General features: G+C 38.5%; 1 protein-coding gene across 2 annotated transcripts in view; it reads right to left on the bottom strand.

The window, feature by feature from the left end:
* Nucleotides 1-2,015: 2,015 nt before the first annotated feature.
* Nucleotides 2,016-25,848, bottom strand: part of TTLL11 (tubulin tyrosine ligase like 11) — a 50,363-nt gene continuing 26,530 nt past the window's right edge. Inside the window, exons 1-5 of one of the 2 annotated variants that reach the window (XM_056350813.1) lie at nucleotides 21,987-22,664; nucleotides 21,455-21,554; nucleotides 9,438-9,695; nucleotides 6,913-7,019; nucleotides 2,016-3,377 (exon numbers count right to left, since the gene is read on the bottom strand). In XM_056350813.1, coding sequence (XP_056206788.1) covers nucleotides 3,088-3,377; nucleotides 6,913-7,019; nucleotides 9,438-9,695; nucleotides 21,455-21,480 — 681 coding nt within the window. In that variant the 5' untranslated portion in view covers nucleotides 21,481-21,554; nucleotides 21,987-22,664 and the 3' untranslated portion in view covers nucleotides 2,016-3,087. Of the gene's footprint in view, nucleotides 3,378-6,912; nucleotides 7,020-9,437; nucleotides 9,696-21,454; nucleotides 21,555-21,986; nucleotides 22,665-25,848 lie in introns of those variants that run through there. The other variant, XM_056350812.1, reaches the window with a different exon arrangement.

Here is a 25,848-nt window from a genome sequence, read left to right as displayed (position 1 = left end):
AGCCACCAAGTGAGTTTGGGCACGTTCAGGCTAAATACAAGCCTGCAGGGAATGGGGATGTCTGGATTGAAACTCCGGGCTCGCTTGCCTCAAATCTTCCTTGGATGACTTACACCCGGTGAGGAATACCAGACCCAGTGCGTCTGATAATGCGAAATATTTCACCGCTATGCAATCTTCATATACTATGTCATAAATGGAACAGGGAGTGCTGTGTTGTTCTCTAAAAAGAATATATAGAAAAGCACTATTAAAAAAACAACTATCAACTACTACCTTTCATGTATTGTTTCTTTTGCTAGAAAGCTACCTCACAGGATGAACAGATTATCAGTGCATTAGCATTTTTGTTCTGAATAAAGTGCCTGGTCATTTTTTTGCGTGTGCACAGACTGGTAACTTAAGGGCTATGTGAAATTGCCTTGGATGCTAAATAACATTCAGAGGAAATTGCATTAGATGGGAGAGAAGAGAAATGTGAGTTCGCCATTAAATCTCTAAAGTACACTCGTGTTTTATCCCCGCTCTCCCCCTGAGAACAGTATGGCATTCAATTTTCTAATTACATAAATACATGAACACTGGATTACTAGAGGCAGAAAATTGAATATTTGCACTATTCTACAAGGGACCCTTCATATTTGAAGTGCGAAATAAATAGGGCATACTGCATCAGACTGCATATGCACAGGCTATAAAAATCTGTAATAGATCCAGAGAATATAAAGATCTCCAAAATATAGAGAGATCTTACCAGTGTTCATTATATACAATAGTTAATTTATTCCACTGATATCAGGGTAACTTACACAACAGCAAAACTTGGATATTTTGGGCCATAGATTGTACTACTTGAAAGCTGTAAGGAAAGGCATTTGCAGCTGTAGCATTTCAAATCCGACTCTTATAACTCTGTCTTTACAGGACATCAATCACAACATGAGAGAAACTGTAAGCTATTTTCTAGTAACACACTGCCAATCGCAAGACAAATGTCAGATGTCACAAAACAAGAAGTAACCATTTTTCAACTTGTGAATGTCTTCAAATATATTACAATGAAAGTGTGAGGGGGGGGGGGGGGGGGGGGGGGGAAAAAAAAAAAAGACTTTCGGCTTCATTTGTTCTGACAGATGCCAGACCTTGGAGTTTGGCATTTTATCTTCATACTGCAATAACCTTTATGAAACTTAAACAAGGCTGAGGGGCAGTGGCATTAGTTACAATTGTTGTCCTATGTACAATAGGTAAAATTTCAAACAGTCTAGGCATTGAACTAAAAAAGATCATCTACTCCCACTCCTATGGATGTTGCAGAAAAAGACGAAGAGAAGGGACAGCCAGATCTGCTATTAACACATGCTAGGTAGTAGTTTTCTTGTGGGCTCAGCTTGACTTCTGCATCGTATTGCCATGCTGCTGATTGCCACTTAGGAAAAACGCATGCTGCTTAAAACTAAAATCAGGAAAGAAACCCTAAACTTCTCCTGAAGTAAAAACTCCCTCAATACCACGTGTGCATTTAGTCCACGGCATTAAATGGGTGGGCCCCCTCTGCACCTGACAGCATCATTCCTGTAAGGTCACCTTTCCGATACACCAGCCATTGGAACATTTTGACATCGAGCTCCAGCAATGTTCTTCAATCCCAAAACTAAATACCCAGATGCTGTGCCATCTTACTCCTTCGCAATTTTTGACAGTATGAAGAACACTAGAACATAAGCAGATTCATTTACATTAAAGAATAGAACAGAGGAGGAAAATCAAAACTCTGATGTAGACACACATTATTATAATAATATGAGACCAAAAAGAATTTGACTGAACAGCCCTGAAGTTCCAAGTTATTCCTGTCCTTTCAGCCAGTCCTCATGTCCTGATTAGCTGCGCCCCCCCCCCCCCCCCCCCCCCCCCCCCCCCCCCCCCCCCGCAAAGAATGTGATTATGGAAGTCATGGTTCATTTCTTGAAAAATAAGGACTGCTCAGTACAACTCCAGTGGTACAGCCAGCATTCTTGACAAAATACCCTGTTAAATAATACAGATCTCATTTGTACAAAGTTATACTGTTATTTAAGGGAAAAAATTAAGAATATGTGCAAAGACAAAAAATACAATAAAATCTACTCTAGATGTTACTGCAGGTCCAAATAGGATAACAGACACACAAAAGGCAAAAAACAAGCAAGCCTAGAATACAATTAGTTTAGCCTAAAGCCAGTGGCAGGATTGGTTTCACTGGAATTTCAATAATGTCTTAGGCCTTTACACCGTAAAACTTTTTACAGAAGCAGTGCTTAGTACCTGAAGACAAAACCACCACTTAGTTCACCAAATTTGACTTAATGAAGTAATTTTTTTCTGTGAATAAGTGTGAGCTTATTGGTTCTGTGGAAGCAAAAGGATAAACATCTTTAGTTTCTTTAAAAAATTAACAGTTCTTGTCATGGCAAAGACGTGTACAAAGAAGTAGAAGCCAAAATATGATTTCACTGTGTTTCAAGACTGACTTTAAAAAAATTTTAAGTACATAGAAAATGACCAACTCCATATTGATTCCAACATGTGCAGTCCAAGCCACTGAAAGAAGAGGGTCAAAGCCTGAAGTCTGACCACAAACGTAATTCCAGGTTAGTTTTCCGAAGTCCACAACTGGTATTGGAGGCTGCAGCTCCTTACTAGATTTCCATGATACATCTAGTGCATACAAAGCAGCGTAATTCCTTTGATATGAGCATTACTCTCCACCAGTACAACCAATCCCATGATGCTGGTTATCATCCCACTGTATTTTGGTCCTTATCTTCACAGTCATTCTCTATACACTCGGGATAAAAGCAGAATTTGTCACCTGAGGTGTGCTGTAGGTCCAACAGAGGAGTAAATAAATAGCCATCACCAGGATCATTATTTGAGAATGGGAGCTTGCAGTAGACTTTTTTGAAGAGTGTTAATAATTAAAAAAAGCTGAAATAAATAATTGCAACTATCAGCTGAGGGAATTCAGGAGTCTGTCTTTCCTCCTGCAATATACGTACGTACCCGGGGATTCATTCTCAATTCTGTCCTGGTAAATCAGCACCATTAATAGCGATGATTTTTACAATCTGCAAATTTACTAGCCGCAGCCGTGCGATTCAAGAGGGGTGCATGTGCAGCTGGTGCAAGGTGAAGTCCATCTGTCTGACAAGGAACTACTGCACTTCGGCGCTCCACAATCCCCCAGCCACAAACCAGGCGCTTTTCATCCAGGGCAGCCAGCTGATACTCACAAAAATCGATCAGCGACGCCACTTGCTCGTGTAGTGGGAGGGACTTGTATTTTTTCTGAGCCAGACAGAAGAAAGCTTCGACAAAGGCTTGCAAACACATTCCTGCAAGCAAAAGGCTCTTTTATAAGAGATCCATAGCACAGCGTTTTCTAGCAAACTACATTCTTTAGACGTAACACTATCTGGTTTCTTTTGGCAGCAAGGCCAAATGTGTATGTGCTGGGTGTGGACACATAAAATCATGTTTAGTTAACATCTTTTAACTTAAACAGCAGCCACCTAGAGTGCTCACTTAGAAAAGAAATTGTTCTTCAAAGACCAAAAGAGGTTTTATTTGTGTGTAACACACATGAGGTCACTTAGTGTTTTAGTACAGGGTAAGCCCCAGCCCGGTTACAGACAGGCGATACTCTCCATCACCAAGGCTATTTCTGGCTTTGCAGACAGCAGCCTGACCAGCAGCCTGGCATCCAGAGGCAAACCGGTACAGCAACAACCAATTTTAAGATATTGTACAATTAAACTGATGTAATATCAGCCTTGATTTCTGCTGCCTCAAATATTAAACTGAAACCAAATCAGGTGCACAGTAACATATTGAGCTTCAAGAAAAACAATCTACCTTGGAGAGAAAAACAAGTTTATAATCAGCAACTGAACTGGTTTATTTAGATGGACCTAAAACAAAAGTTCAAGTGTAGAAATACTGAAATAGTATGTCATTTCAGTCTGTAGCACTATAAAGATAACCCCATTACCAAGTATCACCTTATCACAAAAGTGAGTTTATTTGATCTTCTCTCCTGCAAAGACCATACCAGGTCCAAATCCTTAGCCTTCCTTTTGAAGGTGAAGAGGCTTTTTTCCCAGCCATCCCCAGTAACTCTACAATAGTAGTTTTGTTTCAACTGAATGAAAAAACAAACAGCTGAAGTGTGTACGAAGGGAAAGCAGTGCAGTGCCAAAAAATTTCTCTGCTATAATAAAACTCCCCGCTCTGCTCCCTCACCAACAAAAGTCCCCTGCAGAAGCCACATGCTGCAGTACAAGCTCTTCAGGGTGTTGTCTGAGCACATCTCACTAGTGATACATTACCACAGCCAATGGAAAGAAGGGCTGCATATTAACACTAATTATTGTATTTAAAACTTGAAGTAATACCTACTTTAATTCTTAATTAAGAAGGCAGATCACAATTGGTTTTGCAGAATGCCAGCAACAAGGAACCGTTATAGCTGCTTTGTGCTTTTAACTGGCTCTCCCAGTTTAAACATACACTTAAAATTCTTTTAGGAGGAGATACTGAAAGGTTTGGGGTTTTTAACTTAATGTGGGCTTATTGATGCTACAGGAAAAACATCTTTTCAAAATATTACAATTAGATTCTGAAGTATAATTTCTCTCAACGAAGGCTGCAGCTGGGGTCGCTCACAATCTTGGCTGTAAAATAACTTGCAAAGGAATCGTTGAGTTATCTGAAAGCAGCAGCTGCCAGCTCAGTAAATTATTTTATCAGTCACGGTGAGCTGCAGGCAAAGAAAGCACCTTTGGTAACATACACACTTTCTCCTCCATAAGTGACACTGTGGCGAAACATACAATCAAAAAAGTTAGAAGCTGCTGGTTTACAACAGCAGCAATAGTTACCGTATTGGTTACGGCTGGAGTGGGCAAAACACAAAGCCAAGAGAAATCATTGGACATTTTGTGTTTCAACACCTAGGAAACACCTCATTCATTGAGACTGTCAACAAGTTGCTTGATTTCTGAAAGCCTGAAGATTCACTTGCATTTCTATTATTTTTGCTAGTCAGATTCTATCAGCTAACCACATAAATGACTTGACACCCACACTGAAAGGGTATATGCAAATACTCAAATTTTACATACCTGTGAAACTAAGGTGACCCTAAAGTAGTACAGGAGGTCATGCATAATAAGCCATACTATCTCTTCTACACTATACATTCATTTTCTCCCTTTTAATCTTAGGTCTGGATTTATTCTTTTTATCAGCCATGTGAAAAGTCTATTTTACTTGTTCTCCTTTTGCCTTACCTTATCTCACTTTGTACACACAGACTCTACAGGATATTATAGGATACCTAAGTTCAAGCAAGACAAAATAATACTTACTTACCTGTTTCATACAAATACAAGCTTCATTAACATTTCTGAAGCACAATCAAATATTCAAAACAATTCTACTGCTATGATACCTGATCATACTCTCACAAATTATGTGTATCACTGATTGTTGATATCTATGCAGGAGGTAACTGCAGATATATTTTAGGGGGGTGGGATAACAATAGAAAAGTCAGTCTCAACTTGGAGACTACTTTTGATTCTTCTGCTATTATAGCATTTAAAAAAAAATGCAGGAGTACATACATTGATGTCCATGTTCAGCTTCTATATAAAAACATATTTTGAACCAATTTCTGGGCAAATGCCAGCCTGCAGCTCTGTGACCTGCATGCTAGTTTACACCAGCAGCGCTGAGGTGGATTTCTTCATCCCACACTGATTTAAAGGGAACCTTAACAATACTTGATGGCCACAAGGCACAGTGGCATAAAACCTTTCAGAATACTGCAGCTGCTGTTTCCCTGCTATAAATGGCTCCAAAAAATGTCATCAGGAACATTCTATTTCTTTTTTTTAGATGGGAATACTAGTGCAATTGAAATTATCCAATGTTTTGCAAAAGCTATGGAAAAGTTGCCAAATTTATGGACTCAATTTCATATAGAAATGTAACAGCAATTTTAGAAATTAAGTTATATATTAAATGGTGTATTGAGGCCATCAATATAATAAGAAAACAATCCCTGCACTCTGCCATTTGATAGATTACTGTCTCAGATCTAAAAATGTGACCAAGCAGATGGGGAGGTAATTCACTACTGAAGGTTAGGTTGGCTGTTCGACCTAGCTCCTGTATGAAAAATCAATTTACAGCAAGGGGTGCTTGTTGCAACTCGTCCTTAGTAAGAACCTATTTAAATAGCACTGTGGAAGTTTGTGAAAAAACCCAATTGTCCTTTCTTCACCCATCACAAAGACAACAAACATGAAAAAAAGAAGCATACTGTTGGGTGGTGGGGTGGGGATGACACAACTCTCTGGGAAATGAAAAGTAATACAGGTAGTTTCGTTTGTCCCCAAAGTAATCTTGCCGGGGAACACAAATCAAAGAGAAGTTAAGCATATTTATTTCTAGCTCCTGCACAGCTTTTGGTATGGTTGGGTTTTGCTAAACCACATAAGCTACTCTAATATGGGCGTAATTTCTTAACACTGCATTAAGTTGAAGGTTCCAGTGGGAATAGTTTTAAATGCTTCTCTGCAAATAGCAACAAGTCTTCCAAATGCAAAATTGTAAGCATAAAAATGGGTTTGAGGAAGACTTGTTCCAATAAATAAACTGAAAACTAAGAGTTATCAGTTCTGTAGATAAAGGGAAACTGCCACAGAACTAAACAGAAGAATTTGTTGTACATGTACATGCTTCAGATGTACATGCCTTGTTCCCATTTTTTTTAATTGAACATTTGAGGTGTGCTTCAGCTACCAAAATGGCCAACCCCACCTCCCCTGGCTTCCATAGTCTTGAACTACAAAACAGTGTTACCTGATTCTTTGTGGTCGATTCCCATGCTGTTCCACCTTCTTGTGATATCAATATATAAGATATCTACAGAAGCCATTGAAAAATTGCTGTTGCTCAGTTTGCAGTTTCTGTTAAAAACAGACAAAATGAAGAAGAAATTCTGATTACATCTGAACTTCCAAGTTAGGGAAAATTCTGCAAGGGCAACTGAGAGAACACTGGGAGAAAAGTTTAGCAATGTCATATGTACACACCCACTGTAACATGTTTAGGCTAATAACGCATATACAGCAGAGAGCAAACAAACCGGAGTTCATAAAGTGCACGTATCTGAAATGGTACAGGCCCTGCATGCCTGGGAAAAAAAAAAAAAAAAAAAAAAAAAAATCACATGCAGAACTTGTATGTACCTAGCACTGCTGCCTGTCCAGATCACACTGGTGGCATAGAGGCATGCACCCAAATACAAACTGCACATGCAAAGTCACATTGATCTCCAGACACAAAAGGGCAGCAGATGAGATTACAGATTAACTGGTTTATTTTGATTTTGTGACAAAACAGAAAAAAAAAGAAAAAGGAAGAAAAAAAAAACCCCTAAATATTTCAATTAAAAATGACTTGACTGTTACACACAGCTTCTCCTAGGCTGTACTCTAACGGTACATTGTGAAAGCCAACACAAATCTGCACAGACTATCTACATGAGGCAGAGTTTGCACAGAGAACTACTTTTTTGTTTGACTGACTGATCCTGTTTGAAAAAGGTTGGAGGAAAGCTTTCAGACACAGAATTACTTCTTCATGCCTGAAGGCCTAACAGATTTACCCTGTACGTTACTGAACACTGCATGGAAAAGAGCAGCATCTCGGGATGTATCTCAGGCATCTGGTGATAAGCACATGTAGGAAATCTGACACTTGTGTGGTCTGAGCCTGCAGTGTAGTGTTGATCTGTGTATGAGAATTAGCCATCTGTCCAGAATTTCCAGATGTCTGGCAGCCTGGCTAGAACCAGTGCACATGCCAAAGAGCTGGCCAAAATTTGTAGCCAGAAAAGAAAGAAAACAAAAAAAAGAGGGGGTGGGGGGTGGGAGGTGGAGATAAAACCCCAACAAAAATACCCTACCTGGATAGTTGAAAAGAATCTTAATTTTCAGTAGTCTAAGCAGAGGTCCCTTAAAACAGAGTTAAGGTCTAGCCTAGATCCCAAAAAAATCTTTGGCAGCATCCAAGCAAGGACTAGAGACACATTCGGTATTTCCCTTTTAGTTCTTGTTTTAGAATGAAGAAATTATCAAAGGGGAACAGATTTTGAGTAGCCAAAATTTGAGTGGATAGTCTCTGTGACCACTTGCCGACACACACATGCACGCACACACACAATCACACTTGTGTACCATCTTATTCTTGAAAAGTGATACAGCTCATGTCTTAAAAACATGGCCTTATTTCTGAAATGAGTAGTAGTGACAGCATTTCAGAGAAGGGCCATAGAGTTGGTATAGATCCTCTGGGGGCAGGGGGAAGGGGGGAAGACTGTATTTAAAAGTTTAATTTAACATGCATTAAGAAACTGCAAACACCATTTCATTGGGATATGGCAATTTATTTTAATATTCTTAAAAGAAAACGCTGGCATTTATTCTGTGTTCCTCTGTCAAGTGCCAAATACAGGCTGGACTAAACAATAGAAAATACAGAACTGGAAACAATCCTGTACTGGTCTGCGGATAGAGCAGATGTCTTCAGTCATTTTCTATATATTGTCATTTGTATAAGTCAAATTGTTTATATTCATTCCTGAATGCAAAATGCATCTGCATAGAAACAGGATCTGTATTTTAAGAATACATCTGCTGCTGCTTATTTCTTTTGTCATTGTCAACGAAAAACAGAAAATGAGATATTGGTACCATGACTAGAACAGATATATCCATAAAAAACAATGAAAAAAACAACCCCTCACAAATAAAAAGTATGTGAAAAAATAAATTGAGTTCCTTGCCATTGCAAGTTGCAATTTCACAATGCAAATCCTTAGTGCACAGTGCATCAGCAACTGGCATTTGGAAATCCTTTCCTGTGGCCTGGGGCAGATGGCTGTGTCCCCACAGCCAACAGAATCAGATGAAGTGACCCAATTTCAGTTGTCACTTTCTCACAGTACTATTCCTACAATTTACTAGGAGCATGACATGTTGACTGCAAATAGTATCTCCCAAAGCATCGCGGTTCTGCTGCAGAATAAAGAACCCTAGGATCCTACCAGACACAGTTTCACAGAGGTCAGGTGTTTTGGGAGCTTGGAATGACAAAAATACACCTTTTTTTATAAAAATGGTCTGATGGAACTTATGGGGAAAAGTTTTTTTGGAAGGCACTACTAAACCTACAAGCTAAAAGCGTACCACTGTTAGGACCTGCTTTTATTCAACAAAACTTAAGATAAGCTCAGGGACAGCAGTGCTAGCCCAAGGACCAGGAGCTTCTAACACTTTGATGATGCTTTAAGCAATTTCTAAAGAAACCTTCAGTTTACTAACCTTATAAACGTTCGGAAACCTGTCGGCCCCAACTTTGTCGTCCCTTTTACACCAAGAAATCGGATAAACAACGCAGCCACTCTGTCCACAAGCCGCAGATAGTTAAACTGCTTTGCGTACTTGGGGAACACTTGCTTGAGGCAAAGGGAGGGGAGGCCAGGCTCTGGACTCCTGGGGGCATCAGATTCAGGTCTCTCTGCTGCTCCAGCATCTAACAGCTCTTCATTTGCTTCTGAGACATGCTCCAAAGGCTGACACCTGTGGCACATAGAACAATTGTATCTCACATTAACTTTATTCTTACAAGAGTCAATATTCTGAGGTTTTGTGGTTGTTTTAAATTATAAAACATTATTTTATGTGATCTTTACAATAATAAAAAAAAAAAAATCAAGAACAAATACTAAGGTTCCCTAGGGCAGAAATCACGTTATAGGAGTTAAAAGGATAACAAGCAGACCATTCTCTGATGCTAAAAGTCACACCTATAAATATGATTGACAGAGATGCCCCATCATTACCAGGTTAATTGTGAGAACTACTGTTAACTCATCACTCCCCTTGAAAGGACTGGGAGCTGGGCACCATCATACTATTTTTCTGTAAGTTTTGAGATTTTGTCTTTTATACTAAACTTCTCCTTTGTCCAAATCTTCGGTTACTCCTTCAACAAGGTAAGAGCAGGTGCCTGCTCAGCACACCACCACACAGTCACCCTGGCCCTGCGTGGCTCCTTTTACATGGACCTTTGGCTATTGTCTCCTAGGAAGGGTCAGCAGTTTTCTACACAGGTATTAAATTGCCACAGATTCTATAGCACTGCCCAAGCTATAGAAACAGATGGAAAACATTACCAGTGTTCAGAAATTCAGGGAGCTGGCTATCAATCCAGCTACCGAATTATATAAATGAATATTTTTTGGATAGGTGATCTTAGGACTTCAAAATTATGACAGTTTAAGACATTTTCCACATGACTCCTCAGCATTTTCTGAAAGTCCTATTCCTTTGAATTTATTTCACCTAAAACATTCCAAAAGTGAAACACTGACAACAAGGTACACCTCCCTGATACCCTTACAATGCTTAAAAAAAAAATATAGTGCACTCATTGATAAAGACATTTTAGTTTCTCTTTCATCACAGAAAGCCGGGATGGACATCAGATTGTGTTACTCCTTTCTGCATCCCTGATCTGGAACAATATTTTTCCCCCCCCACTTCCCTTCTTACTTTTCCTTGTCCTAACCCGTAATGCTCCTTGGATCACTTAAAACAGCTCAGGTAACAACAGGTTCTCAAAGAATCAGGCCCTACTGAGTTATTTTTTTTCTAGAATGGCAGATATTTCTTTTTAATCCAAACAGCTAAACATTAAAAGCCATACATCTCAACTTTCCCCTCCCATAACACAGAAACAGTGCTCCTCAATGTAGATTCCTTGTGATGCTGTAAAATATCCTAGTCTTTTCAATAAATCTTTACAACCTCACAAAAGATAACAGGCTAACTTCCTCCGCATACCAAAGGAACCATCAGATAGTACCAACATGCAGTTACCATTAGCATCAAACAAAATTAGGTATGTAGAAAAAAGATAACTTGCATGGAATTTCATGGAATACTTAATGGGAAATGCTGAGAGACTGTAATAATCTAAGACTAAACTTATTTTCCAATAATGATTAGAAGCCTTCACCTTCCCTGACAAGTAAGGTACAAGAAATACAGTAAGGAACATCAGCAAAGAAGGAACTCTAACAATACATACAGAAGCAACAAGGTTCACACAAATGCATACTGGCACTATTCACAAGGCAAACTTCTGAGCAATCCCATTATTTTTTCTTCAAATCCTCTGTGCATACTGTCAAAATACATTATTTCATCTTCATTGTTGCCAAATTCCCTAAATAAAGCCGATCAAGATAATGGTGTTCTGAAATAAATGTTACATGTTTATTCAGCATGACATGTTTACTTTTTCTCTGCATTTGACAGATCTAGATAAAATTAAGGATTGCTGTTCTCATAAGTTCAGAAAGTCCAATAGCTGACGGTAATTATTTGGCACACACTAAGCACATGCAGGTTTTCATTTTCTTTCCAGTGATTTTCCTAAGTACCCATCATGAAGAGTAAGTATAATTCACACTAGGTACTAAAAAAATTAGTGTTTTTACTACGTTGATCTTTCGTGTTCCTGAGCAGATTTAGTATCCTTCTGAAAGTTCTGTTCCAGCAGAGGACAAAAATCAACATAGTTATTATCCACCCACAGCACTGTAAAAGTTAGGTCAAATCCACAGTAAATCTGTACCTTCTGACTTAGCAAAAGGCAGATTTCCTTACCCCTCTTGCAGCCATCCTGCAGCCAATCATCCGTAAAAAGTATCCCCATGGGATTTGTAGGCTCTCTTTTCTACGAAATTTCCCTAAAAGACATTAATCCATTGCCACACTGTGTCCCCTTTTAGTGTGGAATACTTTGAAGTTATACCTTTACCTCCTAGCAAGAGCTATGTTGAAAATAAATGTATGGCAACAGGAAGACAAAGAGCCCTTACGGGGGGGGGGGGGGGGGGGGGGGGGCGGGGGGAAGGCAAGAACAGCAAAAAAGTTTTCAGTACTATGAACCAAATTGCAAAATCTAATTTCTGAAAGACATTTTTGGGGCCAAGTTTTCAACCCTGCTTGAATCTGGGCTCTGAACTCATTCATACCTCCCAATGTTACCTGCAAACGGCAGCAGCTCACCACCCACTGCAGCCCCTGCCCAAACTGTAACCACCACATGCCAGCTCCAAGTTTACAGAGATGAACTTTGAACGTTCACAGCTGTTGCAACAGTTCTTTGTACAAAGCATTTGTGTTCAGTGTCTTTGGTGTTTAAGTCCTCCAAACTGCCAAGCCCTGGCTGCTTGGATGGGACTGTCACGCTGCGATTCACAAAGCATCTGCTTTTTTAAGACTATTGTTACAAAACTTGAAAATAACAGTACTTCTTTTGTACCCACACTTAACTTCACTGATGTTGAATATCTATAAATAAATGTGATCATTTTTCAGATAAAATATTCTAAAAAGTCTTTAAAAAATAAATACAAATCTTAGGTAGTGCTTTGATAATGTTCCTCTGCTGTAAATAGCAAAGTAGAAAAATAATGTTATTTTTGCCATTAGTTAAGTAAAGCTTAAAGTAATAAATTATTAGTTTGGATGGTGGTTTCACTGCCACCAAGTACCCTCAGGTTGCCAAAAGAGTGAGTACAGCCAAAGAACAATAAGCACACAGGCTTCTATTTTTGTTCTTAAAAGGTCTGCTCGTGAATTTAGAAATTCAAATTTTCAGCCAGTTGAACTAGACCTTGACCAAATGTGAAAACTTGTACTCAGTAGGAGAGAAGGTTGTGTTGTTTGAAACACAACTCTTGTGTTAATGACGCCTGGAAGCCCTGAACCCTTTATCATTCTAAATTCAAGAGTTTTTTCAACTGCACATTACTCATTCATCAGTAACATTCTCAGTTAAAAAAAGTATAAAGCTTTACTTTAAAAGATGCAAGCAGAGCTGAGGAGATTTCATTAGATTTCATTTTTCACAGAAAACATTGAAGAGACTGTTAAAAGGGATCGGCTTCAGAGAAATTCATTACAGCGCCAGTGCTTTTGGTGCCTGTGCTGCCCAGCCACAGAAGGGACGCTGGAGTGTTGTCCATCTGCTCCACACTCCTGAGACAGGTCTGACCTGTGGAGCAGCATCTCTCAGCGTACCCTTCAGCTGCAGACCTGGGCTTCCTTCACAAATCCTCTTTCCTGCAGAAGTAAAAGTCCCTGGAACTTCTGAGGAAGTACAGTAGTTTAAAAGAGGTTTTTTCCAGCCTTCTGCTTTTCAACCCCTACCCTCAAAAGAAATGTGAAATGGTCATGAAGAGAACACCCAACCCATAATTGTAAAGAAATACTCTGGACACGTTACTGCTGGGAGTCACAGAAGACACTCTGCCTGCTTAAGGGGGAATGGACATATGTCAAATTATTAAACTATGTTTGGGTTGTATTAGGGTCATAGAAAATTGTGTTTATAGACACCACCCTGTATTATGGTTAAAAAAAAAAATCTGAATGTAATAAAGCAGAGGCTCTACACTACCACTTAGAACTTCCTTCTTCCCCTCCTTTCTAGGGAGAAAAGCCTACAGCTGCCTTTGAGGTCATGGATAAAAACCTCAAAACCAGCATCTCATTTCAAACTAACTGAACTAGGTCTTAAAACCGTATTTCTTATTAGAAAAGTATTTTAAAAATAAACCCAGCTTTTTTGTATCCTACTGCATCTCTCATTCCTTTCCACTTACACATTGGGAAAGTCTACAAAATATTTAAATCAGAACAAGTAAACTTAATTCTAATCTTTATTGACAAATCTTGTACTTCCATTAAGTAAAAAAAGAGAATATTTGCTTTTACAGGTTACTGCTTTTATGAAGTGTAATGATTTGTTTTCATTCTTTATCTTCCCCCCCTCCCTCAAGGTTTCCTTTCCTAATGCTTACAGCTTAATTAATTTGATCATATAATTTGGATTAAAGTGAAAGTTATATTTTGCACTTTTATTAAAACCTCAGACTCTCCAAACCAAACCTGCACAAGAACTTGTGCAGATCTGTAAAACTGAACTGATACATAGACTTGCCTACTCTGCACACTCACCTTAACTGCAGGTATTTACGCTGACTCTATTCAGAGTGTAATTCTCCACAGACACTACTTCAACACGAGTTTATTTTCTGTAGATCTATTCAACACACTTGTATGCACCCAATCCCAGTGTGGGCTCACCACGAGCAATTAAGAACAACTGCCTAGCTGGGTATTACAGCCAGGCTCTCTATCTATAAAAACAGAGTTTTACTGTGATCTGCACATCTTTACAAGGAAAGAGTGCACAACCAGTTTTTTGCCCTAGCACTAGATAAATGCTACTCACTTGCAATGCACCATTACATTTTCTTTTGTGTTTCGCTGCCATCTGCCATCACCACACCATAAGGGTGAGGCGGATGCATAACTCCCCAAGGGTCGTGCAATCAAAGATCGGTATAAGCACTGGCAGTACAGCTACACACAGCCCAAAGCCCAGCAATAATGAAAACGTAAGAGTGATTTTCACCTCCATTCCTACCATTAACTCATCGGTCAATTGGAAAATACAGAAGTACACATTTTTGTAGTGTTACCTGCCAGATTCAAAGTGTTGCTGAAAACTCCTACACATACTTATCATCCAGTTCTTTCTTACTCCAGAATGTGCCTTCCAAGAAATTCTTACATACGCTGTCTCTTTCAGGGCTTCACCTTGGGAGTCTGGGTACAACACCCAGGGTTCTCACCCTTGGCCCTAGTCTCCCTGAAAACCTTGAAAAAATGTCTATGGACAAGTGCCACAGGGGAGTTGTGGGGAAGGGACGAGAAACTCCAAAATGCTAAACAAATGTCCAGAAAGCGAATTTGCGCAGGCTCCCTCCATTAGCTCCTTTCTCACAGGATTTCCAACAGGCGAGGGGAGGAGAAGCAAGCTGAGCCCCACACTTTAAAGCTGCTCCTTCGAATTAATTGTGTTGACTGACACAGCTGAGTCAGGCTAAATGAATGAAAGGTCAAATATAAGGTAATGCTTCTGTTGCCATACAGAATAAAAGCAAAGCTTAATTTACATACTAATGTCTGACCTCAATACATTAATTTCTCTAATTCCGCAGCTCATGACAGATCTCTCTTTAGAAATTATCAACTGTGCAGAAAATATTAACTGCATCTTTAAAAAAAGAATTTCAATTTTAATAAAGCTTATGGAAATGACATCTAAGACTACTTATCTTTTATACATGATTACTAATTTATTAATGTTTCCTCCATCTATGTTTTATCCCTTTCATTCTGACCGGCCTTAATCTTTATGCAAATACAAGTTGCTAAGGGACAAACAAATTTGCAACTACTAATTAAAGGCTTCAAAATTTGCAGCATTTTGTATACTTGTATATAAAATTTAGCTGTCAAGTTCAGTGTAAAATAGGGTAAGAACTGCAGTATTAATATTTCTAAGAATGCTCACTTGATACATTTAACATTTAGGGCATTGCTAGAAGTATATATTAAGCAATTTTGGTATCAGCTGACAACTGCTTACCTAATAAAAGAAAATATTAGGTTCTGAATTCTGAAGCTATAATTATTCCCTCAGCTGAGCCTCTATTCTCAAAGCAAGGACTATGTTAACATAGTTAAAAGCAGAGAGTATTTTGCATGACTAATCTATCTATCCACCCATTTATCACCACAGTATATGGACCTCCCAAGAAATTGGTGTTTGTTACTGGCTTGTGTAGGTATGAAGTATGTTTCTGTGCTCATTCTCAGAAATAAATTGTTTAGGAAACTAAGCCAAAGCCAGAGCAGTGTCTCTGCATTATCAACCATTCATTACTTTTCTTTTATGAAGTAATCCAGTTAATTTTATTAACAGAGACTTCCAGTACTTGCAGTACACGATAGCAAGAAGTTTCATAGTTGAACTGCATGTTGTGTGAATAATCAGCATCTTTTGTTTTATACCAGCCACTTGTGAGTTTCATTTGAAGAAACTGAATATTCATCTCCTCTTCACCCCCTGGCAAAGTAAAAAACATCAATAGCAGTAGCATTTCCTCCTTTCAAAATAATAATAAAGTTGCACAAAAACAAAAGAATATTGAACCCCACAGAGTAAGAGATTTTTGAAATTCTGCTAGAAACATTATTGCTCTTACGTATAGTTTATTCAACACTTCCAAGAATGCTTTGAGGCAGTCAAAGCAACCACAATAAAGAGTCCATATTTCAAAGAGCTGAATCAATCACATTAAGAATAAGGATTGATAATCACCACGTTGTTGGCAGACAACTAACTTCACATCATACAAAAAACAATTTGAAAATGCAGCAGCTGTCCTGTCTCCTGGAAGCAGAAAGTGCTGAAAACAATCAGAATTTCCATATCTCTCTCAGAAAAAAGAATCCTTATCTCAGAGAAATAAAGCTGTTAAATCACCTCACTTAGATTTTAACCTTATTGAGAACATGACCATGTCTAACTTTGCCTGCACCTTCAAGGCCCAACATTGCATTCATTCTGGAAGGGGGGAAGAAAAGGAGCGTACCAAGTTTTTTTTCTGAGAGTTGGCCAACACATTTTAGGTGAACCCAAGGTTAAATTAAAAAATATACTCCATAGCTTTGCCATTTGCTTAACGAAACCAAAATAATTTAGCAGATTCTTGAAAAAGTTAAATCGAAGTCCCTGCAGTCAATCATCAACAACCACAGCACCTCTCACACACAGCATCTGCTCGCTGCAGACTTCCCATTTTCTGTCCCATGAGTGTTATTTGCTCACCATGTGCCATACTCAAGCTCCACAGACATCCGTCCCCTGAGAAGGATGGCTCGCTGCCTCTTGAGATTAGGTGGACTTATTATAAAAATAAGCACATCTCATTAAAGATTGAGTAGCTTTTGAAAGAAAATGGAAGATTGCGAAAGTTTGCCACCTGAACACATTGTTAATGAGTCTTTCCAAGACGTAGAAACCTAGTGGTGGTCCCGACTTGCTCCACGTCAAGGGCACAAAGCGATGAGTGAGAATATTACTGACATTTTCATATCATATGCAGGAAAGACTAAGCCTTCACTTCAAACTTGAAACCCAAGACAAGCTAACGTCCTGTCCTACACATTTTGTCTAGGAAGAAATGCAGTTTGTATCGGGAAACATGTCCAATAGCCACGCAAGCAACGCTACGCTTACTGCAGTTATCGACAAGTATTATTCAAGGATTAATACTTCCCTTTCAAAGGAGTTGTACAGAGTCTTTCCTGTCTGAATCGTGCATCGATCAGAGGAATTTCTGAAACAGGAGACGGTGCAGAGGCAAACCGTGCCCAGCTTCCCACTTTTAGCCTATACAAATGCGGCCGTGTCTGTTCACTCCTAGATGAAAGCATTCAAGAAGCTGTTGTCCACTCTTATGTGGAGAACGCTACAGAAATAGCTTCAAATATCCTGTAATGTAAATAAGCTTTCAGATTCCATTGAAAAAAATCACAATATGGGCAACAGCTAACACAGTTGTGGCCATCCATAAAGTACCAGAGCATGGGGAACAAGATATTTACATCCCTCCCTTGACAACAGGGCTGTGGAAGGATTTCAGAAGATGAACCCAGACAGAGAAACCACCGGTTCACAGAAACCCGAGAAGCCCAGAAGTCTGGAACGGATCTTACCCGCCCTCATTAATAAGCGAGGATTTGTTCCACTATCCTCTGAAAAATGTATCCTTCTAGACAATATAGGCATTTGTGATCTTAGTATCTTCCGGATCAGAAAGTGCTTAATTTTAGGGTGTTTTAAGGAGACACATGTATGAAATGAAGTGTTTAGGTTTTCAACAAGCCTATTACATAAATCAAAAGTCAGAAAGGCTGTGTTAATTCCCTTGTATTTTAAAGTAAAGCTCAATCCAATAAACAGTTTCAAACCTGATATCCAATGCTCTAAGTGTTCACCAGTGATACTGTGATTAAATCTAGTTTTGTTAAACTCCACCTTATTCAGTGATGACTGGAATCAGTACAGCAGTACACCAGGGAGAGGAGACGTCCTTTAGAGATACAGCGCAGATCCTGCACACCTGAGCTGAACATCCAGCTGTATGTAATGGTTGCACTTGAGCTCTGTTTTTATTTCTACAGCACCCCCTAATACATAGTTTAAACCATTAAAGTGAAGAAATGCATTTGAGGGGTCTCAGGTGCAATGTGCCAGGAAAAAAGCTATTTCCTAATTATTAATTGAGATTCTTTATTTCCAACTTTCTCTTTTTAAGAATAATGGTAAAATTAGTCTGCATTAGCTAAAGATTTATTATTTTTAACATAACAGAAGCATGACTGCTTATGCTATTACCTATATTATCTATTTGAATGCTGCAGAAAATACGGCATTAGTAAAATGAAATAATGGATAAGCAATGCAAAACCTGCATTGAAAGAGTTTGTTCCACTGTAGCAAAAAATTATTATAGAACAAAGATCATTAAATATAGTCCCAAATTCTGTATTTTTTGTGGAGGTAGCTTTTATTATTCCTAGTAGATTTATTTGTGTTCACTATTTGCTTTTAAAGGTACTTACGTGCCTCATTATTTCTCTAGAGCTTCCTTTGTTCCATTAGAAAACTGCCTTAAAAATAGTAATACAGGATACTGCAAAGGCAAACCTGTTGTAAAGCCTGGTAATATATTGAAACCAACATTAAATTAGACCACCAAGTGTCTTACAGTAGAGTAGAAAAAAAACTAAACCCCATGGTATTTCTCCCCATGTGGAAAATCATTCTTAGAAAGCAGTCATGATTATGTTAGGATAGAAAAGGAGCTTTACCCTGTCATCCAATAGAGTAGAAAGCAGAAGTGCAATTGCATTTTATCAGCAGTAATCCTCCTATTAAAGCAGGTGAATTCTACATACACAAAATAACACCACTGATGATTACACTGCTGTTAAGTAATATGGCTTTATGCTTTCATTTTCTGGCAACTGGGTGCTAGGCAGTTTTATTGCTTTCTCATTTTTTCAGAGACTGGAGACCAATTATTACTTAAAAATAAGCCAATCATCTCTCTTGCTAAAAGATGACTAGCAGCAGAAGTTAAATTATAGAGAACATCACTGCCCCCAATACATTAATTTCTGTCACTCTGTCACTGTAAAAATTTACAGCAGATATAATCTCTTTGAAGGGGGATCAAGTCATAGAAAGTACGAGCCTAGTTTTAAATAGAATTTTAATGAAAGCTTCGGGGAATGATGTTTATGCTGCTTATCTTTCATACCTGGTGATTAAGTTAATTTATACTTAATGGAAGAGGATATTTCTAATCCCCAGACAGGCTCAACATCTGTCTGTGACTATGTTTTTGGAAGCCTTAAGCTGCTTGTGATTGATGTAATAAAACCAGGATCCTGCAGAACTGACACCTGAAGGATATCTGTAAGAGGGAAAATGTTATTTTTCTGCTCAGTGCCTGCACTTAAGTCAAGCCAAAAACCCAAGCACTTAATCTTGCTGTCCCTTAAAAACCTGTTTTGCCATTATTATGTGAGCATAAACAGGGGAATAAGCAAACAGTTCTCATATACAGTTATGATCTAATATTCATACTCATTATGTGCAGTGGCTGAGAACACGTAACTTTCTGATGGCCTGAAGCTAATGAGAATAAAGCTCCTGCAAAAAAATCAGAGAAATAACCTCCTTCCTTCACTTCTTACTCATGTCTATTCAAGACCAAATGCTAGCAAAATAAATGCTTGTATTTACCCTATAGTTATAACGGGGTGGGGGGGAAGTCTTGAAAAGCAAACATCTTGCCAGAAAAAGATCATTTTCAACTTTGTCTCAACAAATCACAGAATTCCTGCAGAAGGAAAAAAAGCAAACAAACAAGAAAATTTTTATTTCCAGCTGCTATGTGTATCCATGTTATTTTAACATGGTGCTTTTCCAGACAGGAAAGCAGCTGCCAGACAGTATTACAGAGCAGGTCATCAATACTGTCACTGGAAAAGTCTAAAGAAGTTCAAAGCGCCACAGAACAGAGGGAGGACCACCCTGCGGGTCTGAGTGTTTAACGTAAAACTTTCTGAACAGGGATAAGATAGCACCCACACCTGCCCAAATAAAGTCTCCCTGGAACAACCAGCAGCTACACGTTAACCAGTAACACTGGAAACATGTTCAAGGAGTGCAGTAGTATTTAAACTCCAATACTGTATCAGGTGTAAGAATGCCTGATATGAATTGCTATCATCTCCCCAGGCCTAAAACCCCCTTGTTATAGTAAAAATACCCTCAAAAATCTTATTGTTTACATATCAATTTCATTTTTAGTATAAATTATAAAATTTTCTCTCCAGTAAAGAAGTTTAACACTTTGAACATATTAGCAGTACAAGCTGGACCCATTTCATGGCTCTGGTCTCTGACATACTGGTTGCACAGCCACCGACTGGGACCATCCTGGCACAGATGATGCCCTGGCGACTGGGGAAAAGGCAGCACAGACACGATGCTCACTTAAAGCAAGGCTCCAGATGTAGAACAGTGAACACACGTGTAATGTAGCACCATACCAACCAACATACAAAGCATGGAACAGTGAACGTACTTAAGCACGTCCCAACAGAGCGCAGTGAAGTTTGCTTTCGCAAATTAGGACCCTGCATTTGAACTCCAGCACTTTCTAGCCACGCAACATAAGGAACAATTTCAAGCTGAGCATCCACACATAAATGTCTACTCAACAGGGAAGTCTCACATTTTCCTATTCTCTCAGGTTTTAGCTCAGGGAATCTCTATCTTATTCAGGTCTCCCTGCCTTCTACTTCTGTGATCCCTGAGGTTGATTTTGCTTCTCCATCTGGTTATTCTCCAAGGATTACCATGCACCTTGCCTTTTACAGAACATACTTGTACAGAGTCTGTAATCCCTCTGGTTTTGGTATTTTCTTGGGAAGGAAAAAGACCCTACAACACATTTGATATTCCACTTCAGAGGTTATTTGGGTGAAGAAAAACCTAGCAGTTCTTTATTTTATTCTAAAGCAATTAAGGTATCAGCAACTTCAGTTGAAAAAAAAAAAACCTAATGACTGCATGTGAAAACCAGCAAAATTAAATTTGCAATAAAAAACAGGATCCTTTCTATCTCCCTCCAAGCATCTTAACAGGTTTACTCAAAACCTTGTAAAAGCAAGGGGGCTTTTTCAAAATAAACTCTTCAAACTGAAAAGAATGTAACAACCTCATTCAAAAAATACTGTCGCATTTTTAATATTTAGAAATACCTAAAAATCATACAGAAAAAATTTACTTCCATTAAAATTCCAATTTATGTTAGAATTGAGCTGACCTTTTCAAGCGCTCTCTCCAAACCATGCATCCAAATTAGCGAAACCTGCCAGCCGAGACACACTTTGCAGTCAATGAGAAGTACTATCAGTTACTTCAGTCTGTCAAAAAAAAATGGAGTGGTTTTTGTTCAAACTAACAGTACCAAACTTGGGCTTCCGTGTTACTGTACAGAGAATTAACAGTTTGCACCAAGTGAAAAATACATAAATGAACTGTGTTATTTCTTATAATGACATGCAGTAATTAGATCATTAAATCCGCTCTATAATTCATTACTGCACCAAGACTGACAACTATTTGCTATGAGTCCTCCCATTCTTAACCTCAACATCCACATACATTGCAAATAAATAATTCTTAGGAGGTATTTGCACGTAAGAACTTTCCACTGGTGTTCAGGGTTATAATCCATGTGTATGCATTCATTTATTCCATTTTACTGTTACCTTAATAAAACACTGACTGTTACGTGGCCCAGGAGCCCTACTCCACAGAAATTACTTGTTTCTTTTATTGGTAAGGTGATGTACCTTAGCATGCCCTTGGCTGATCGATTTGTTATAACATCTTCTAGGTTGCATGAAATCTTGTTTTTTTAAATCCGTTTGTTCATGGGCCGTGCTCTTCTGGAGGGAACATAAAGTACATATTGCAACTCAGCAGTTGCATGAAGAACTTAAAAGATATAACTGGAAACCAAGTAAAAGTATTCAAGGCTCACCCCATGGATTTCATGCAATCAAAACTATCACAGTTGGTCATAGTTTTAGCTACACAAACATATATATTGTGAAGATGGCAAGGAGACAGGTAAGAAGTAAGACATTTTTATACTATATACAAATACACTTATGGGTAGGCATGCTGTATATACAGACTTACACACCCAAATACACACTATATTACACTATAATTTACAGTAAACACTTGTGCGCTTATTTCTTGAAAACTATCTGTTGGGAAGCAATTTATCAGAAAGAATACATAAAATTAGAAGTTACTGGAGTTGACCTTATAGACCAACCGGAAGAAATAATTTAAAAGCAGAGTTGCTTCTGTACGGCACAAACATACATTGCAAAAGGTAAAAAGGAAAAAATGTCAAATTAAATAAACATTTATCCTTCATTTTAGACAAGCCAATTAAGCTAATATTCTGAGAACCAATTTTATTCAAGAAGTGTTTAACTGCAGGTTAGTAATGGAAACTGTGCCTTACACAAAAGCCATGAAAAAGCTCTATACCGAGGGGTGCAGCTGGATCAGGGCTCCTGCAGTAAGTCAAGATACCACCCAAACCCCAGAGTATGTTAGCAAGCTGCAGGGTAAGCAGAGGTGAAAATTTTGCTGATAGCAAAAAATCAGCTCAAATTATTAACATATTGAAGCATCAGGAAAAAAACAATCTGCACTCAAGCCTAACAACTGATCACCTTGCCTGTATGAACATGCAAATTCAGTGAACCCACTTGGCCAGAGAAGGCACACAGATGTTGTCTCAGCACCGTACTTTTAACACAAAGAAGAAAAAAAAAGCGGTTTTAACTTCAAACCATAACAGCTTTCCTGTATTGAAAACTAAAGAGGAAATTATAGCAAATCCAAAGAAAGAAGATGTAGTATTCTCTTAAAAACATACTTGAAAAAAATTAAGTAGTTTCCTTAACAAAGGAAACAACTGCTCATTTTCCTCCTCTTTGCACTAGACAGGCTGCGACTAAGGCAGTCTAGCACAGGAAGGAAGGAGACTGCAACTGTAGAAGAGAAGACAGAATAAACTTTCTTTCCCTACATGAAGAACAAATTAACTTCAATTAAATCAATTTTATAATCAGAAAGTTACTTCTTCACGCAAAGCATTTCCGAACAGCCTGTTTTCCAGTTAGACAGCACACTAAACCGTGTCCTCCTCTGCCCTGGTACTCTAATCAGTGGATTCACTATACACAAATATATTTGTTTAGCTTTTACTACATGACAGTTTTTCAACTTAAAGAGTGAGTATGGATTAACACTCTCTGACAAAATGTATTGCACTTTCAGAGCTGGATGGATGCCTAGATCACTGAGGCAGAGAAGCCCAAAACAACCTGAGCCAAGTACCGAAAATTAGTTGGAAATTAAGCTCTTGTTCAACAGAAAAACACTAACCTCAGGCTGAAGAGATGTCAGCTCTGAAGGCTACACATGAGAAGCCCTGAACAGTGGAAAAAACACTTAAAAACACTGACTTCTCTACCACGTTATTTCTGCAAGCCAGTTTATCTCTGAGGTAAAAGAAAAAGGTGAGCAACCTCAACAAGTACAGTAATTTCACTCTCTCAAAGGTACAGAGAGCTAACTCTACAAAACACTTAAGTGTACACTTAAGCACTTGATGAGTTAGATCAAAATTCCTGTTTGTTTTATATCTTATCCAATGTAACCTGAGCAAATTTCTGACCATGCTTAATCTTAATTTTCACTGCTTTGAGCAGAAGTTTGCCAGCAGCAATGGCTGGATACAGCAAACATCTGTGCGCAACAAAGCTCCCAGGGATGCTTTGAAGTATTGCCGAGTTTATGTTTAAAAAAAAAAACCCCAACCAAACAAAGAAAATCCCACCACAACAGAACAAAACAATACAAGAGAAGCTTACTTCATCAGAATTCAGTCAAAGCAGGAGCTCACACCAAAGGAGCTCCAACACATATGCTGTCAGTTACGGAACAAGGCTTGAGCAGCCGCCTTGCTGTTGGGCTTTTTGTTCTGGCTCAGTGAAGTCCAAGGGACTCCTCTTGCCCCAGCCATTAACTGCAGGTTACGAGGGATGCAAAACAGAGCGTGCCTTAAGCCAGACTCTATTACCAGACTCACTTATAATCTCTAATCAAATAACTAAATTCGAAAACATATTTAGACCCACTGCTCCACGTTCATTTTTATGCCATTTGGAAGGAGACAAAGCAGCCACCTAACTTTATGCCTGACCTCCCTTCTTTTAGGGCACACCTTGAAGATCACAGCAACTTCTGTGGCTGCAGTACAAAGACTAGAGGAAAGTGACATATTCTGATAAAAGCTTCCTTTTCTCAGTGTTTTCTTTTCATTTAAGAATCATCATAAGGAAAAAAAAAGCGCAAAGGCTTCTTAATGATCAACTTAAAATGTAATACTGTGTGAGTAAGATGTAATTGCTATAGCTCATTATGATATATTAGAATGTTTGGAAAGTTCAGATTTTATGGAAACACTCTTGACAGGTCACATTCCTCAGCTGATTTCCAGTCCTTCCTCTGCTGCTCACTAGAAATTTTAGAGAGCAAAAAGAAAGAAAAGCGATGTCAATAAAAATGTAATTAGATTAGCTGCATCTCATACCACTCTGATTCAAGTCTAATTGGACAAACCCGTCTCCATTCGCCATTTGATAACATAAAACCAGACTTCACACTGGAGCTAGGGGCACTGCAGCACACCAATTACTGCAAAAGCATGCTATGGTTTTGGACCAATTAATTTCACAGTGCTGAAAATGAAGCCTTTCAAAATTATGCAACCCATATCAGTTCTTGTCCCTCAAAATTTTTAAAGGAACTGGGCCTGTCATCATCTTGTTTGCTTAGTACATTCTAAGCACTTCCAGCTGTCCCTCAATATGGGGTCATTTCAAGACATTCAAACTAAGACCGAATTCACTCTTTATGTGGAAGTTAAAATACAGTCTTTACATTCAAGACGTTAGTGCTTAGATTACAATATATGAGCAAAGGCAGACCAACCTGCAAACCTAGACTAACAGCAGTTTCTTCAGTGGTGAAGGTTAAAATGGGAACAATCATAAATTAATCTGTTGTCAAGCATGGGGTTTAGTGCTGGTTTGTGTGCATTCCAATGATATTCTAGAAATTCTCCATTTTATTACAAAGGACTGTAAAAATGAGAAGAAAGATGAAAATAACATCATGAAAGAATGACATTGAGAAAACCTCTTTTCAAAATCCTAATATCCTGAATATTCAAATAGCACACCATGCACCAAGTTATGATACTGCATAGAAAATGCACTCTATGCAGTCTGTATGGGAGAAAGTAAAAGATGAAGAGATCACTAATGACAATCAGGCTGGCAAGAGGTGAAGAATGCTTTGGAAACCTTAGTAACCACCAGGGGTATTTACTGAAAAGTATAGCATCAGACCTAGAGTCTTCCAGAGAAGAAAACCGAAGCTCTTCTGTAATATTGTTACGTAACAATACATAAACTGGCCTCGTATACTACAAAGCATAATAATAGGTCATATCCTGAACATTATTAATTCAGAAAGACTGGCAATGCATGGGAGAAGCAAGGCACCATCCTCTTTTCACACAATGAAAATGGTAGCAAAAGGAAAATGGTTTGTCTAAAG

The sequence above is a fragment of the Falco biarmicus genome, chromosome 9 (genome assembly GCF_023638135.1).
Source record: "Falco biarmicus isolate bFalBia1 chromosome 9, bFalBia1.pri, whole genome shotgun sequence".
NCBI classification, from domain to species: domain Eukaryota; kingdom Metazoa; phylum Chordata; class Aves; order Falconiformes; family Falconidae; genus Falco; species Falco biarmicus.
The sequence above is the reverse complement of the archived record's forward strand: the minus strand, read 5'-3'. Positions and strand labels throughout refer to the sequence as shown.